The sequence below is a fragment of the Girardinichthys multiradiatus genome, chromosome 19 (genome assembly GCF_021462225.1).
Source record: "Girardinichthys multiradiatus isolate DD_20200921_A chromosome 19, DD_fGirMul_XY1, whole genome shotgun sequence".
Classification (NCBI taxonomy): Eukaryota; Metazoa; Chordata; class Actinopteri; order Cyprinodontiformes; family Goodeidae; genus Girardinichthys; species Girardinichthys multiradiatus.
In genome coordinates this window covers 19,964,190-19,979,496 of record NC_061811.1, presented here as the reverse complement: position 1 = coordinate 19,979,496, position 15,307 = coordinate 19,964,190, and the positions used below count along the sequence as shown (strand labels likewise).

The 15,307-nt window shown below is 39.1% G+C and overlaps 1 protein-coding gene across 6 annotated transcripts in view; it reads right to left on the bottom strand.

Moving 5' to 3' along the window:
* Positions 1-705: 705 nt before the first annotated feature.
* daam2 (dishevelled associated activator of morphogenesis 2) overlaps positions 706-15,307 on the bottom strand; it is a 116,376-nt gene continuing 101,774 nt past the window's right edge. For 2 of the 6 annotated variants that reach the window (XM_047344986.1, XM_047344989.1), the window contains 6 exons: positions 11,891-11,998; positions 11,648-11,708; positions 11,261-11,392; positions 4,584-4,754; positions 4,287-4,487; positions 706-1,672 (listed from right to left, as the gene is read on the bottom strand). In XM_047344986.1, the coding sequence (XP_047200942.1) occupies positions 1,583-1,672; positions 4,287-4,487; positions 4,584-4,754; positions 11,261-11,392; positions 11,648-11,708; positions 11,891-11,998 (763 nt within the window). In that variant the 3' untranslated portion in view covers positions 706-1,582. Of the gene's footprint in view, positions 4,488-4,583; positions 4,755-11,260; positions 11,393-11,647; positions 11,709-11,890; positions 11,999-15,307 lie in introns of all 6 variants that reach the window. The other 4 variants (XR_007035041.1, XM_047344988.1, XM_047344987.1 and 1 more) reach the window with 4 other exon arrangements.

Sequence of the window (15,307 nt, the reverse complement as noted above, 5' to 3'; positions counted from 1 at the left end):
TTGTCCCCCCTCTATTTTCCAATTTAGTTTACAGATACGGCTCACAGTGTCAGTGTATAATTTCACTCAGCAAATCAGCAGTGATTTTATTTTTGATCCCAACATCACATCAGTGGCATCCAACTGAGAATCTGTGACGAGATTTAAAAAAATGCTGTTTTAGGTGCTCTCCATCCAGTCTGACTGAGTTTTAGATATTTTGCAAAGAATAGGCAAGAATTTCAGTTTCTAGATGTGCTAAGTTGGTAGAGACATATTCTAACATGCTGCAGTGATTGTAATGAAAGGTTGTTATACCAAATTATATATATTTCAAAATATCACCTTAAGCAATGGAAATCGTGATGATCAAATTGCTTTATCTAAAACATGTTGCATCTTCTGGAACATGGACAACTGATCCAAGCACAACTGAAGATCTACTTGAAGATTAAAGAGTTGGTTGCTGTGAAAGTTTATGTCATGTGAAGCCCACAAAGAACAACACAAATGTTCTAAAATGTCAAGAATTACCACAATATGCTGGATAACATGGGATGGATAACAGTTTCTAACAAACCACTGGAATCAGTCAGAAATGCTGACGGTACAGGTTTTAAACTGAACTTCTTTTAAAAAGATTCCCATTAGAAGCCTTTTAAACGTCTCTCACCAGTTCACCTCGAAATTTGCTTCACCATGAAATGCACATGCAGAGACAGACAGTTTTCAGGGACATCAGTTTATTTTAACCCTACAAAAGACATAGGGTGAGAAAAAATACAAAACAAAAAAGTTATAGAAACAAAAAAAAAAGGTTCATTCTTGTACAAGTCTGAGAACTATCCATCAAACATGGACCACAGTTCAATTATTCATATTTTTAATATAACATTTTGTTGTAATGCTGTGTGTACATACAAAATATACCTAACTAAATAAGGCAAATAAATAGAGGTACAATGTACAGGAACAATGGAACATTCCTCAATGGTTTAATCTTTTTTTTTTTTTATCTTATCACAAACATCAACAAAGGTGTACAAAATGCTTTTCTTTTATCCAACTGTACATCTTTCAGTGGAGGATTTTTTTTTTTTGTTCATTTCCAACAGTAGAAAATATGGACTTCTCACAATTATACAAACTCGAAGAATGGGTGCAACCTTTCTCAGGCAATACAGACTGTGGTGTAACAGGTGGGTTGCATTTTGCAAGCAATGTTCTATTAAAAGATCAACAAATCAAACTTTGTGCAACCTTCTGTAGGCATGCAGATCAACGGCATGTGCATGTAATGACAGATACATTGGTGACAGAACCCATCCAAATCCCCCAAAAAGTTTTTTTTATTTTTTATTTTCCACATCCCATCCCTGCTACTCCACTTTCCGTTCTTTTCTCTACACAGCTTTCTTTTAGCAACACTCCTTTGCTGCATCACTATTGTCTTCAGAGGGTGCTGCAAATGGAAATGTCCCATCATCGTCATTATAAAAGTGCATTGAACAAGCTACTAATTTCTTTCCTTTGACTTCAGCCAGTCAATGGCCAAATAAACATCCAAACATGTAACAACACTTGTATTAATACTGACAACTTTTCAAATATCCCTCTGCACTGTAATGTGGGTCAAAGCTCTAAATGAAGAGTTTAGAATGGTCTGATGAAGTCTGGTATACTGACTGATAAACTGCAAGAAGAAGAAGGGCAGTGGTTACAAAAAGAAGAGCTCAAAAATACATCAAGATGCTGGTTTAAGAAGAGTTGATTCCTCACTTTGAATTTAAAGTGTCTAAATAATCTGGTTAAGGGGTTAATCTCTAAAGATTGCACTTATTTCTGCCATCTCACCTGCACATCAGGTTCTCTTTAGTCTGAAGAAAACAGAAATACAATATGATGAGGTGTACAGTGAAAAAATATGGATAAAGTAAAGCTACAGGTAATCATCTGTACATTATACAATCAGTCACAGCTAAAATAAAGTTGTGTTTAGGTGATTGTTTAGTACCTGGAGCTTGGATAGACTTGCAAAGCAATTGCACCATCTTTGACCACAAGATGGCGCCAGTTATAAACCAAATGTCATTTTATGAGTTTATGAAACTGATTTTTGAAAAGCCACAAGCACTAAAACACAGGAATGATTTGTGTGAAAAAAAAAACAGGATGTGAGGCACTTAAAGGTGAACATTTACACGTAATTAGCAGATAAGATGTGAGAATACTGATCAAAGAGAGAGGTCTTAGTTTAGTCCTCTTTTGTGACTACTTTTGGACTCAGGTATGGTGGAAATATTTCTTATTTAATATCAATATAACTGCAAACAGGTGGACCTGGTTTAGTTTAACCGTTACCATGGGAACAGCTGCTTCAGTTCTTCTCCAAACTGAATTAGCATCTCTTTTGCAATGTCTTGAGCCTTTCTGAACAAATTCAAGGAGTTCAAACATCTTAGTCCCATTGCAATAGTTTGGCACCTGAAACTGGTTCTTGCTGGTGATTTAAATTTAGATTAAACAAAAATAGGAAGTTTCATGATTTCTGAACTGGCTTATCTCTGTCAAGATGTTTAGACCTGGACATTTTGACCTGGTTTGTGAACCTTAGAGGCCTTCTTATTTCTCCGAGTCCGGATCGCTCCAGAATTACAACCCGCTTTGCCTCAAACTCCAACAGGTTAATGTATCCTTGGGAAATAGATCTACATATTACAAACCATTAAACCCTGAACACATTGTTGCAACTTGCATCATTCCTGATGCCGACGTTTTGGAAATGCACATGCAAATAAAAAAACACAGTAAAACTGGACAATTTTAAGAAATCATATAATGTTAACTTCTATGTTTTTTTGGCAACCAACTGCCTAAAATAAGCATATACTGAAGCTGTGGGTCTGGTGGGTGTCCAGTTAATTTACACCATTTTCAGGTGCGCTATTGTTCACGAATATTACAGTCTTCTTACAACGTAAGGTTTGACATTGGCATCTGAAGTAAAAGCACAGACAGATGAGTGATTCAGTGATGAAACTGATAAACTACACTATAGTCAGATCTGAGCCTGATGAAAGGGTGACTCCAAGGGTTAAATTTGTTTTTGGCATTCCTTCATCAGCTTTTGTTGGCTAGTGTTTGCATTTAATTGTTTGTCAAAAAAAGCCACAGTGCAAACAAGACATGAAGGAGTGAAAAAGGACAAGCATTTACCTCTCATTCATCAAGCTCAAAATGTTTAAGAAATTCACTTCAACAGCAATGTGAACCTGCAACACCAACAAAGAATGAATTGTGTGTACAAATCCCAAAATGTCGAAACATTAAACAGAAAAACTTCTACACCTTTGCAATTAGCTTGTCTGCATCTAAATATAAATATATATCAACGCCTAATTGCAGAATATTTAGTGTTATACATTTACATTACATGTTTCCTCTTTGCTTTGGCACTGCTTGATGCCAGAAAGATCTTGAAACCATTTACAGGTGTAGTTGAGGCTTAATTCTTGTGGCACAATAAATGTTTTAGTTTCCTATATGAAAAGTTGTTTGTTTCCTGGATAATTTGTGGTTGAGATCTTCTTGGAGATGCAGCCTGCTGTCAGAGGCCACCGGTAAGAATCCTTTGTTATGAGGCTAAAGGAGACTTCTTGACTCCATACCCGTTGTTGTAGTATTGGAAGTTTGCAAACACAGATCCATTCTGTGGCAGTAAAATTTTGTTTTTCTCAGGGAAAAAACACCAGGACTGTGAAAGTGATGGCTTAAACCCCCCTCATCTCTCTTTTGTGTTTTTATTTAATCTGCCAAGCTTCACAAGTTTCCAACTATCCAACTATTCATTTGGCGTCTATGTACAACGTGACTGTCTAATCCCAGAGTTCTGATCCCGATAACCAAACTTCAGCACCAAAGAGCTCTCAGAGGAACAGAGAAGGTTTCTGAGGAAGAGCAGGAGTGATCGACAAGGAGAACCTGAAGCACAGTGTTAAATGGATACAGTCAGATGACGCGTGACAGTGTGTCACAGTGGTCTGGTCCATCCGTCCATCCCAACTGTGGAGATAAACGGGTCGGAAATAGCTTTAAAAGAACAATCGGAGGGGAGTGCATTTTTTGAGGCAGTGTAGCTGTCCATGAATGTCTTTACATGTCCAGTCCAGCTGTTGCCATGATCTGCTCTGAAGGAGGCCATGACTGTTCAAAGATCTGGGCTAAAGTTGATCTTGGCCATAGCAAATTTCAGATCTCTAATGTTATGCTTTTAAATCTACATCCTTTTTCCAACCTTAGTAGTTCACCTTAGTGACGGCTCTCTCCCGGCCACCACCTTCCACTAGTTGGTTGACGGAACGCTTCCGGTTTCTCTTGAATTTGTTAAGGTCCTTGTCGAATACCTCGCCGGAGCGCAGCGCAGAGACAAGGTCGTCAAACTCCCCACCAACTTCTTCCGTGGCCCCGCCTTTCTTAACTCGCCGCTCACGCTCCCTCTGTTCCTTCAGCTGGAGAAAGATTATTGAAACGGTTATTATAGAGAAGAAGATAAATGTATTATAGATATAAATGTATTAAGCCATAGTTTCTCAAGAGTATCTTACCATGGCCTCCATCCGTGCCCTCCGCTCTTCTTCCTCCTTGCGCCGCTGCATGTTTTCCAGGTCCTGCCGAGCTTCGCTAAACGACTGCAAGAAGGTGTCGACGATCCCGAAGAACTCGTCAGGCTGCATCCTCCCTTCATCTTCCCCAAAGTGCTTCAGAGATTTGGCAAACTACAAAGAGAGATTTCAGATTTTGACATAAAAATTGATACAGAAACTAAATATTCTGAAATGACCCAGATCTCTCAGAAATAATCAAATGGTCATGCATATCCATGTCCTTCAAAATAAACTCTGCTGGTATGTAAAATTAATTTTCTTAAGAGCTGCAGGAACACACACAGCGTAGCTGGGCTGCATGATTTGACCACCGTATGTCCAAACAGTCCTGTTCAAGCTGTTCAGTGCTTAGCGCCAGGACGCCGCCTGCAGCCAAACTTTCCCACACAGTTGGCTCTGTTCTGCAGTACAGATACATCCTTAAATAGAAAGAACTTTAGTGCACTTTTACTCATTTAGAGCCAAAAAAATGTGTTCTCCGTAAGCCCCAGAGAAAGATACATTTTTAATTAAATTCAATTAAATTCAGTTTTATTTATATAGCGCCAATTCACAACACGTTGTCTCAAGGCACTTCACAACAGTCAGGTACATACATTCCAATTAATCCTAACCATTGAACACTGCAGTCAGATTCAGTTATTTATTCAAATTGGATAAAAAGTTTTTCTGTCTAAGGAAACCCAGCAGATTGCATCCAGTCAGTGACTTGCAGCATTCACACCTCCCGGATGAACATGTAGAGACAGTGGACAGTCACTGGTGTTGACTTTGCAGCAATCCCTCATACTGAGCATGCGTGTAGCGACAGTGGAGAGGAAAAACTCCCTTTTAACAGGAAGAAACCTCCAGCAGAACCAGGCTCAGTGTGAGCGGCCATCTGCCACGACCGACTGGGGGTTTGAGAGAACAGAGCAGAGACACAAAGAGAACAAAGAACTGATCCAGGAATACTTTCTATGGGAAGGAAAAGTAAATGTTAATGGATGTAGTTCCTTTAGTCGTTTCACCTAGAAAGAAAGAACAGATAAACTCTGAGCCAGTTTTCAAGGTTAGAGTCTGAAAGAGAGCACATACAGATCCTTCTCAAAAAATTAGCATATTGTGATAAAGTTCATTATTTTCTATAATGTAATGATGAAAATTTCATATTCATATTTTTTAGATTCATTGCACACTAACTGAAATATTTCAGGTCTTTTATTGTCTTAATACAGATGATTTTGGCATACAGCTCATGAAAACCCAAAATTCCTATCTCACAAAATTAGCATATTTCATCCGACCAATAAAAGAAAAGTGCTCCAAAATCTCCTGATAGCTAGCTGCATTGACACTGCCCTTGATAAAACACAGTGGACCAACACCAGCAGCTGACACGGCACCCCAGACCATCACTGACTGTGGGTACTTGACACTGGACTTCTGGCATTTCCTTCTCCCCAGTCTTCCTCCAGACTCTGGCACCTTGATTTCCGAATGACATGCAGAATTTGCTTTCATCCGAAAAAAGTACTTTGGACCACTGAGCAACAGTCCAGTGCTGCTTCTCTGTAGCCCAGGTCAGGCTTGACCTGGGGAATGCGGCACCTGTAGCCCATTTCCTGCACACGCCTGTGCACGGTGGCTCTGGATGTTTCTACTCCAGACTCAGTCCACTGCTTCCGGAGGTCCCCCAAGGTCTGGAATCGGCCCTTCTCCACAATCTTCCTCAGGGTCCGGTCACCTCTTCTCGTTGTGCAGCGTTTTCTGCCACACTTTTTCCTTCCCACAGACTTCCCATTGAGGCGCCTTGATACAGCACTCTGGGAACAGCCTATTCGTTCAGAAATTTCTTTCTGTGTCTTACCCTCTTGCTTGAGGGTGTCAATAGTGGCCTTCTGGACAGCAGTCAGGTCGGCAGTCTTACCCATGATTGGGGTTTTGAGTGATGAACCAGGCTGGGAGTTTTAAAGGCCTCAGGAATCTTTTGCAGGTGTTTAGAGTTAACTCGTTGATTCAGATGATTAGGTTCATAGCTCGTTTAGAGACCCTTTTAATGATATGCTAATTTTGTGAGATAGGAATTTTGGGTTTTCCTGAGCTGTATGCCAAAATCATCCGTATTAAGACAATAAAAGACCTGAAATATTTCAGTTAGTGTGCAATGAATCTAAAATATATGAATGTAAAATTTTCATCATGACATTATGGAAAATAATGAACTTTATCACAATATGCTAATTTTTTGAGAAGGACCTGTACAGTTAGTTACAGTTAAGCTCAGTCAATTGCCATTTCTAGGAGAGAGAAAGGGTTCATCGGTAGAGGGTGAGCATTAAGTTGTTGCCAGCAGAAGCTTAGACAATGCCCCTCTCCAGAAAGGTGTCACAGGTAGACACAGAGTCAGGCCAGGTGTAGCTTCTAGGAAGAGAAACGAGAGAAAACAAAGTTAAAAGCTGAAATAACAGCAAATAATGCAAAATTGGAGAGTAGTGTGAGAATGTAGCGAAGAGGGTGAAAGTGGTCATTATGTCCTCCAGCAGCCTAAGCCTATAGCAGCATAACTACACAGATAGTTTCAGTTCAGATTATTTAGTTAAACGGCGCTTATTTACAACAATGTCGTCTCAAGGAACCCCACAAAGGGTCCCACTGATTGTCATTGTTATACTAAAAACCACAAGGATTGGGATACCTCTCTCTGTCAGACTGATAACAACCATCGGAAAAGAGAAGGGGTCATACAGGTAGCAGAAATGAAGGGTGTGATAACCTAAGCCACTCTAACTATAAGCTTTATCAAAAAGGAAAGTTTTAAGCCTAGCCTTAAAAGTAGACAGGGTGTCTGCCTCACGGACTAAAACTGGGAGCTGGTTCCACAGGAGAGGAGCCTGATAACTAAAGGATCTGCCTCCCATTCTACTTCTAGAGACTCTAGGAACCACCAGTAAACCTGCAGTCTGAGAACGAAGTGCTCTGTTAGTAATATATGGAACAATCAGATCTCTGATGTATGATGGAGCTAAATCATTAAGGGCTTTATATGTGAGGAGGAGAATTTTAAATTATATTCTGGATAATCACATAAAAAGGAAATATTTTCCAATAAACACCTATGAAATGTCAGCAATTTTTGACACCATTTAATGTGCATTTACAAGTTATGAATTTATTTTGTTTAATCAAAAATGTATTTATTAAATGTTCACAAACACTGTACCTTGTCTAGTTACTTGTTGAGTGCAGACAAAATTTTACTTCACTTTTTCCACATATTATTATGTTATGCCTTATTCTAAAATGGAGTTCAGGCGGGCTGCCACGTCTTCTGTCTGTTTACTCTATTATACAGGCTTGATTGGGGGATTGCTGCAGAGACAGTTGTCCTTCTGGAAGGCTCTGCTGGAGCTTTGACAGAGTGACCATCGGGTTCTTGGTCTCCTCCTGACTAAGACCCATTCTCTCCCGATTGCTCAGTTGAGATGGCCAGCCTGCACTAGGAGAGTCCTGGTGGTACTGAACTTCTTACATTTACGGATAATGGAGGGCACTCTCCTCATTGGGACCTTCAAGGCAGTGGAATAGTTTCTGTACCCTTACCCAGATTTGTGCCTTGAGAGAATCCTGCCTTGAGGTCTACATACCTTTCCTTTGACTTCATGTTTGGTTTATGCTTTGAAAACTGTGGGACCTTATATAGACAGATGTTTGCCTGATCAAATCCTGACCAGCTAACCAGATTTACTACAGAAGGACTTCAATGAACCCGTGGAAACATCTCAGGATGATTAGTGTAAACAGTTACCAGTTTATGGGGGTGAATTTGCTGGTGAGTAAGCAGACAAACTACTCCACCTAAAAAATATGGATAGATGTATGCAACTAAAACTTCTTATAGTTGCACATGTACCATACCTGTGGGTTCGCTGTTTACTATAAGGAACCTTTAGAGACATGTACTAGAGGACAAAAGAAAGCCAGAATCCGTTTTCCAAATTTTATTTAATATTCTTCTCTTTTCTTTTTTCCCTTTGCTTGATTTTTTTCCCCACCTACCACCACACCACAAAGTGAAGACGTGATTACTTAGTTACCTATTGGTGGTATAAACAGGAGAGAACCGGAGAGGATCCCACAGCAGACAATAACCCTGATGAAGTTCAAGACTGATAGCAACACACTGGTATTGGTTTTATTTGAATTGCTCTGTAAAATAAAAGGCATTTCAACTATTTTTCCACCTACTTTATGGTGAGACTTGTGTCATTTTTATTGCCACATGCTCCTTTTACAACTTGGAGCTTTTTTGAATGTATTAATAAATAAAAGAAATCCTGATGTTAAATAAAGTACACACTAATCAGAAGAAATGCTTCCTGCAATAAAAATGTTGGAGCGATTTTAGGATTTAATCTAAGCAGTAAAATTAATCAGGTAGAAAGAAAATAAAATACAGCATGTCTGCTCCATTTATATGTTGGTGTCGAGTGACAGAGCATCATCAAATCCCTCTTGTTTATAACAGTCTAGTTTTCTGTATGTGGTCTCAGTGCTATGATAAAAAACACAGTTGCTCTTCTCTGAGGAAGCAAAACTATCCTGTCATTATGGGCCTGGTGTCCATGACAACAACCCCACCATCATCCCTCCTCTCTGCTTGTAATTATGTATTTCGTCAAAAGTGTTTCCTCTGGTCTCCCTTGGGTCTGAACAAAATGAGTAAACAGTCAAGAAAGTAAGGAATATGATTTTTACCGTGTCAGACAAAACAAAACCAAAGCAAACAATTATTATTCTCCTCTGACAGCACTTAGCACCTCCCTACTCACTTTAGTGACTAATTCACATTTGAGAGTGTTTAAAAGTATAAAGAGAAAACCTGATATAAATAATAAAGTGCATGAAAAATATTGTCCATGTTGAGGGTAACAATGGTAAATTGCTTGATCTGCATTTAACACCAAAATAAACAGATTTTTAAAAGCTAATTTTTAGGAGCATGACATGACCATTGATATGCAAATGTGGGACATGATTTAATAGATTTTGATAGTTCCATATTTAAGAAATCAAATATTAAATAATTTAAAGTATGTCTTTAAAATGCAAAATATTTTGTGAATATATGTACAGATTATTATTTTCAATAATTTCTTGATGTACCTCATTGAACCACATAGCATCACAGACTCATGTTGGCTGCCATTGAGTTGAGTTAGCATAATTCATCTTTAGTGCCAAGTTATAAACCCATTCACAATATTAAAAACTGAAGTTTTGAGTAAACGACGTGAGTTTGGACAAGGGGATGTAGGATGTGCTTCGATGGGAATAAATTGCTCTTTAAACTACATATTATTTGTTTTCAAGTAGCTGATGAGTGTTAGTTTCAAATTGTGATTTTGAATTTTTAGTAAAAGAAAATATTTAACTTTTATTTAAAACCTCTAAGTACCTCCATGACTTTTGCACCAGTAACCCTTTGTATTGTATGTAGTAATGTCTTGTTTCTATCACAGACACAGATCTGTTGCCATGGAGATTTATTAGCCTCTGCAGGCCAATCTGTTTGGTTATGCTCCACTTACTTAAAGAAGAAACATATCTTGACTCCCATATTTGTATTCCACTGGAAACCCACTAGGTCGTCAGAGGACCTTGACAAACACCCACTTACCAACCACGCAGACATACACAGCTGTGTGTTTGGAGTTTGGGCCGGCAAACACAGGTTCCTTTGTTTTACCGCACTAACTGGTGCCCTATTCTTCCCAGTTCGTCTCCCATGACGTCCAAACTATGTTCCCTCCAATTTTCACCTCTCCTTGAGCAAAAAATTAAAAAAGGGAGGCTCCACATAAAACCCATGGGCCTGGTCTCCTTTCTTTTTCTCCATCTGTCTTGCAAACTGTTGATTTTTCTGAGAAATACAGCTGTTCAGGTCTTCAACACTGTCATTAATTAGAATGGATAGATAGTGTAGTACAAAGTAATATCTATGCTAAAGCAACAGTCTGTAAGATTTTGAGAAATTCAGAGTGCTAAATGTGAGCTGGCGCACCAACAGCTTGCAAATTAAACATGTTCCCATAAATCTTTTCAACACTGACTTACTCCAACATCCCCTCAGTCCCACTGATGTCTTCAGCTGACACACTTCCTACAATATATCAGTACTCAAGCCAGCAGGGTTCAAAAGGCCAGTTGTTCCACTTGTAAATGGATGGAGAGGGGATTTAAAACACTAACTTAAAGAGACAAAGAGAAGGCGAGGGAGGGGGGATTCCTGGGTAATCTTTCAATTCTGGCTTTCCCAGCCCGGCTGAAAGCGCTCCGCCGGACTCAGAGGGATGTTAAGAGGCTTCACGCTTCTCAGATTCCGCTTTTTTGCTTTATTCTTCAGTCTGTCTGACATACAGGCCTGTCAGCGAGGATGACTAGTTTTGGATGCATAAAAGCCACCCACATGGACATTGGAGTTTACACTCTGATGGTCTCTTAAATTCTCATTCTTTGGTGTAGATATACATAATTGTAATTTGAAGCCAAGATATTCAAAGTAAAAACAGATTTGAAAACACCAAACTAATGACACCAGTTTGATGCAGTTTAAATGTAGAAAGTGAAAGAGTTACCTTTTCCTTGGCTTCGCTCAGCTGGTCCTCCAGTTCCGAGAAGCTAAACCCGGCCACTGTGATGAAGTCACCGATCACGGCCACAAACTTATCCCCACGTTCCCTCACCCTGCTCTGCTGGTAATGCAGCTCCTGGTGGGAAACGACAGATACGAGCTGTAACACATTTAGTCTGAAAGCTGGTCACTGAAAGTTTACCAAACGCCTAAATGATTTAGATTTGCTTCAGCCTTCTGTGTGTGGCACAGCCATGCGGCAGAGCGCCGAACATTACCAGCATTTAAACACCTCAGCATGGTGTACATCTCTGCTTCTGTTGAAAAACATAATTACAGGCAGCAGAAGAACCAGCGGGAGGAAAAAGGAAAATAACGCAACACAACTCACCGCCTCGAGAGCCTTCAGCCCACTTTTGATGTTGTGCACTTCTTTTTCCAACTCTGACAAACTGAGGAGTAAGGAGATCAACAAAGGTTTGCCGTTATCAATCATACTTGAGTACACTGCCCCTTCATTAGCCCACACATAATGCCACACAGTATCAAATTAACCTTCAGAGTACAGCTGACTCTGTTGGTATTACAAACCACATTAACTTAAAACTGAAACTTGGGGGTTCTGTATGCTTACTTGACTTTGGCGGCCTCAGGCACGCTCCTGAGGTCTTCCTGGATGTACAGCGTGTCAGGGTAGTTCTTCTCGAAGATCGTGATCAAGTAGTGCAACATGGTGATATTCCTGTCACATCAAAAACAATGTTTAATTAGATAAAAGTAAACTCTTGCTTTACGGGAAAATATCAAACAGTCCCATTTATAAACTTGAAGTTACACTGAGACTTGAAAAAGCTACACTGAAGGTAGGGGCAAGAACTGATCATGGTATTTTTGGTAAATCTTTCTCTTTAAATAGGCTTCCTTACTACATCAATAATAGTAAGAAGTGCAACTATGCTGTTAAACAGTGCATACCAGTGATTCCAATTAACCAAATTTTGAAAGAAAAAAAAAACCTTGCATTTATTACTGACAGCAGTGGAACAATTATTTAAATAGAAATCGTGACAACTACAACCGTATGATACGATTTGGGGGGTTGCAAGCATTCATATAGAGCAGGGGTTCTTTACTGTGCAGTGTAACATTACAAAAACTTAGATACAGAGACAGAAAAGAAGCAACCAAATGTGAAAAAACATAGCTGCAGTTTACAAAGCTTTAATAATGTTTTAACAACAATGTGCACAGGTTATGCACACTTTAACCTTTTTTCTGAAGTGCTAGGCCAATGTTAGCCGGTCTGCTCTCCTTTGTTGTGGTTACTATTACTCGTGTGCAGAAGAGTCGTCCTCCTGCTTCATAAACTAGATGCTTTGCTTTAAATGTTAAAGTATTTAGGGTGCAGTGTTAGAAGGGGCATGCTGCGCTGCACTAAGATATCTCCCACATATCTGTTGGTTGAAAATCAACTGAGTGCGCCCTAAACATACATGAGGACTGGGTCTGGATTAACTTGGCATTTGGTCCAGACCTGGATCGGACTCCAGACTTTTATGGAGTTAAATTTGTCTCAATATTATTCAATCAAACAAAAAACTAATCTCAATCAAAAAAATAATATTAAATAAAAACAAAACTAATCTAAATTAAAAAATATTAAGTTGTGATCAAAACCTTCAGAGTTTTTTCTCACAAAGAGAAAAAAGTTATTTGCAAAACATAAACTTTTATTTGCGCATGTCAAAAATCTTTGGTTACGAGTCTCGCTTTTTTGGTTTTGAAGCTCTCTGTTTTTGGTTGAACTCAACGAATTTTGAGTCCTGGGAACATGAACATCCTGGGCGGGGCCTAAAGACGAACGCTGTAAGACGTTTCCCTATTGGTTAGCGCTGACTAAAGCAGCAGACTCTGATCCCCCGCATCTCTGAACTTCTGCTCGAACTGCAGGGCTTGCGGCGTCGCTTCAGTGAGGAGACATCAACTGTACAGAAGAAAACTGCGGTCAAGTGAGCCGACAGTCAGAAATACGCGGTCACGCCAGCCGACACTAGCTCTCTCTTAAAGATTAGCGTCACGCATACAAGGTGCATTATATATACTACACTTGGGGTAGTTGTGTATTTCTCCAGAAACCTACAGTGAAATTATGAAATACTAATTCTGGTTATAATATAGATAACCCTCTAATATAATTGAAGAGATTGTGTTGTCACCTCTCATGGTTTTGGAGAAATAAATTCCTGAAAGTGGGACAAATGCATATAATGGTTGAGCATTTTGAGGTATTTTGACAAGATATTTCTCCAAAACTGTACAGTAAAATATTTATTCTTTTACATAAAACATGAATGTGAAAGTTGTAAAAATGTAATTAATATAAATGTTCTGTAGGTTACTTTTCTGTTTTCCTCTTATTTTCTCAACCGTTGCCAGGATCTGCGTCCTTTCTGCTCCATTACCGTAATGAACCTTGTATGCGTGACGCTAATCTTTAAGAGAGAGCTGGTGTCGGCTGGCGTGACCACGTATTTCTGACTGTCGGCTCACTTGACCGCAGTTTTCTTCTGTACAGTTGATGTCTCCTCACTGAAGCGACGCTGCAAGCTCTGCAGTTTGAGCAGAAGTTCAGAGATGCTGGGGATCAGAGTCTGCTGCTTTAGTCAGCGCTAACCAATAGGGAAACGTCTTACAGCGTTCGTCTTTAGGCCCCGCCCAGGATGTTCATGTTCCCAGAACTCAAAATTCGTTGAGTTCAACCAAAAACAGAGAGCGTCAAAACCAAAAAAGCGAGACTCGTAACCAAAGATTTTTGACCTGCGCAAATAAAAGTTTATGTTTTGCAAATAACTTTTTTCTCTTTGTGAGAAAAAACTCTGAAAGTTTTGATCACAACTTAATATTTTTTTGATTGAGATTAGTTTTTTTTTTATTGAGATCAGTTTTTTGTTTGATTGAATAATATTGAGACAAATTTAACTCCATAGACTTTGAGAATCATTCGCGGGAGTGTCAAACTCCAGTCCTCAAGGGCCGGTGTCCAGTAACATTTAGATGTGTTCCTGGTCCTACACACCTAAATCAAACGGTCTAATTACATCCTCAGTATGCAGTCAAATTCCCAGGAGTCCTGCTAATGACCTAATTGTTTGATTCAGGTGTGTTGAATCAGAGACACATCTAAAAGTTGCAGGACACCGGCCCTCGAGGACTGGAGTTTGACACCTGTGATATAGAGTTTATTGTTATTATTGGGAGATTATGCATCGTTATCACAGTAATTTATTTTTATGGTATGGAGTAAACCAGCCAATAATGGCCATGACTGGGTGAAAATGTTTGGTCTCGGAAACATTAGCAGTTTTATGACACTTTATTTCCAACATCAAACTCATGTTAGTCTAGATTTTTGCGGCTTTTATTTTTCTGCATCCAGCTGAATAGTTATTATTAAGCCACATATTAAATATTTTTTAAGTATCTAAAGATGTTAACATGCTAGTGGCTCAGTGCAGACCCTGCTATTGAATGAACAAGTTTATTACGTTTTTCTAGATTCTTTTTTTCTTGGCAATAACAAAATGTTCTTGCTGTCGCTACTGCTTTTAATTGACTGGTTCATACTTTTTTATGTGGATTGCAAAATGTAGCCTGAATTGTGGGAAAATATTGTGCATAATAACAGGCATAGGGCCTATTATAAATTACTTATATGTGTTATTCAGAAGAATAAAATGGATTGCTGTATTTTACCTGTTAATGATACATTAGGTCTCTCTGATGTGTTTAAGAGTTGATCTGTGCCAGCTTTATTAAGATTACTTGTTTTTTGGCACATGTGTCTGTGTAGAGTTTGTTGATTGGTTACCGTGGCAACACGCCTCTAAATACAGTAGCAGCTAGGCCCTCAGGAAGGGGTGTGATAATTATGAATATCACTTGCATCCGAAAATAAATGCTCCTACTTATTCTCTCAAACGTTCTGTGTTCAGAGAGTGGGATCGTATAAAGTTTCATATTCAGGATCCAAACCTGTTTAAAAAGCAGAGTG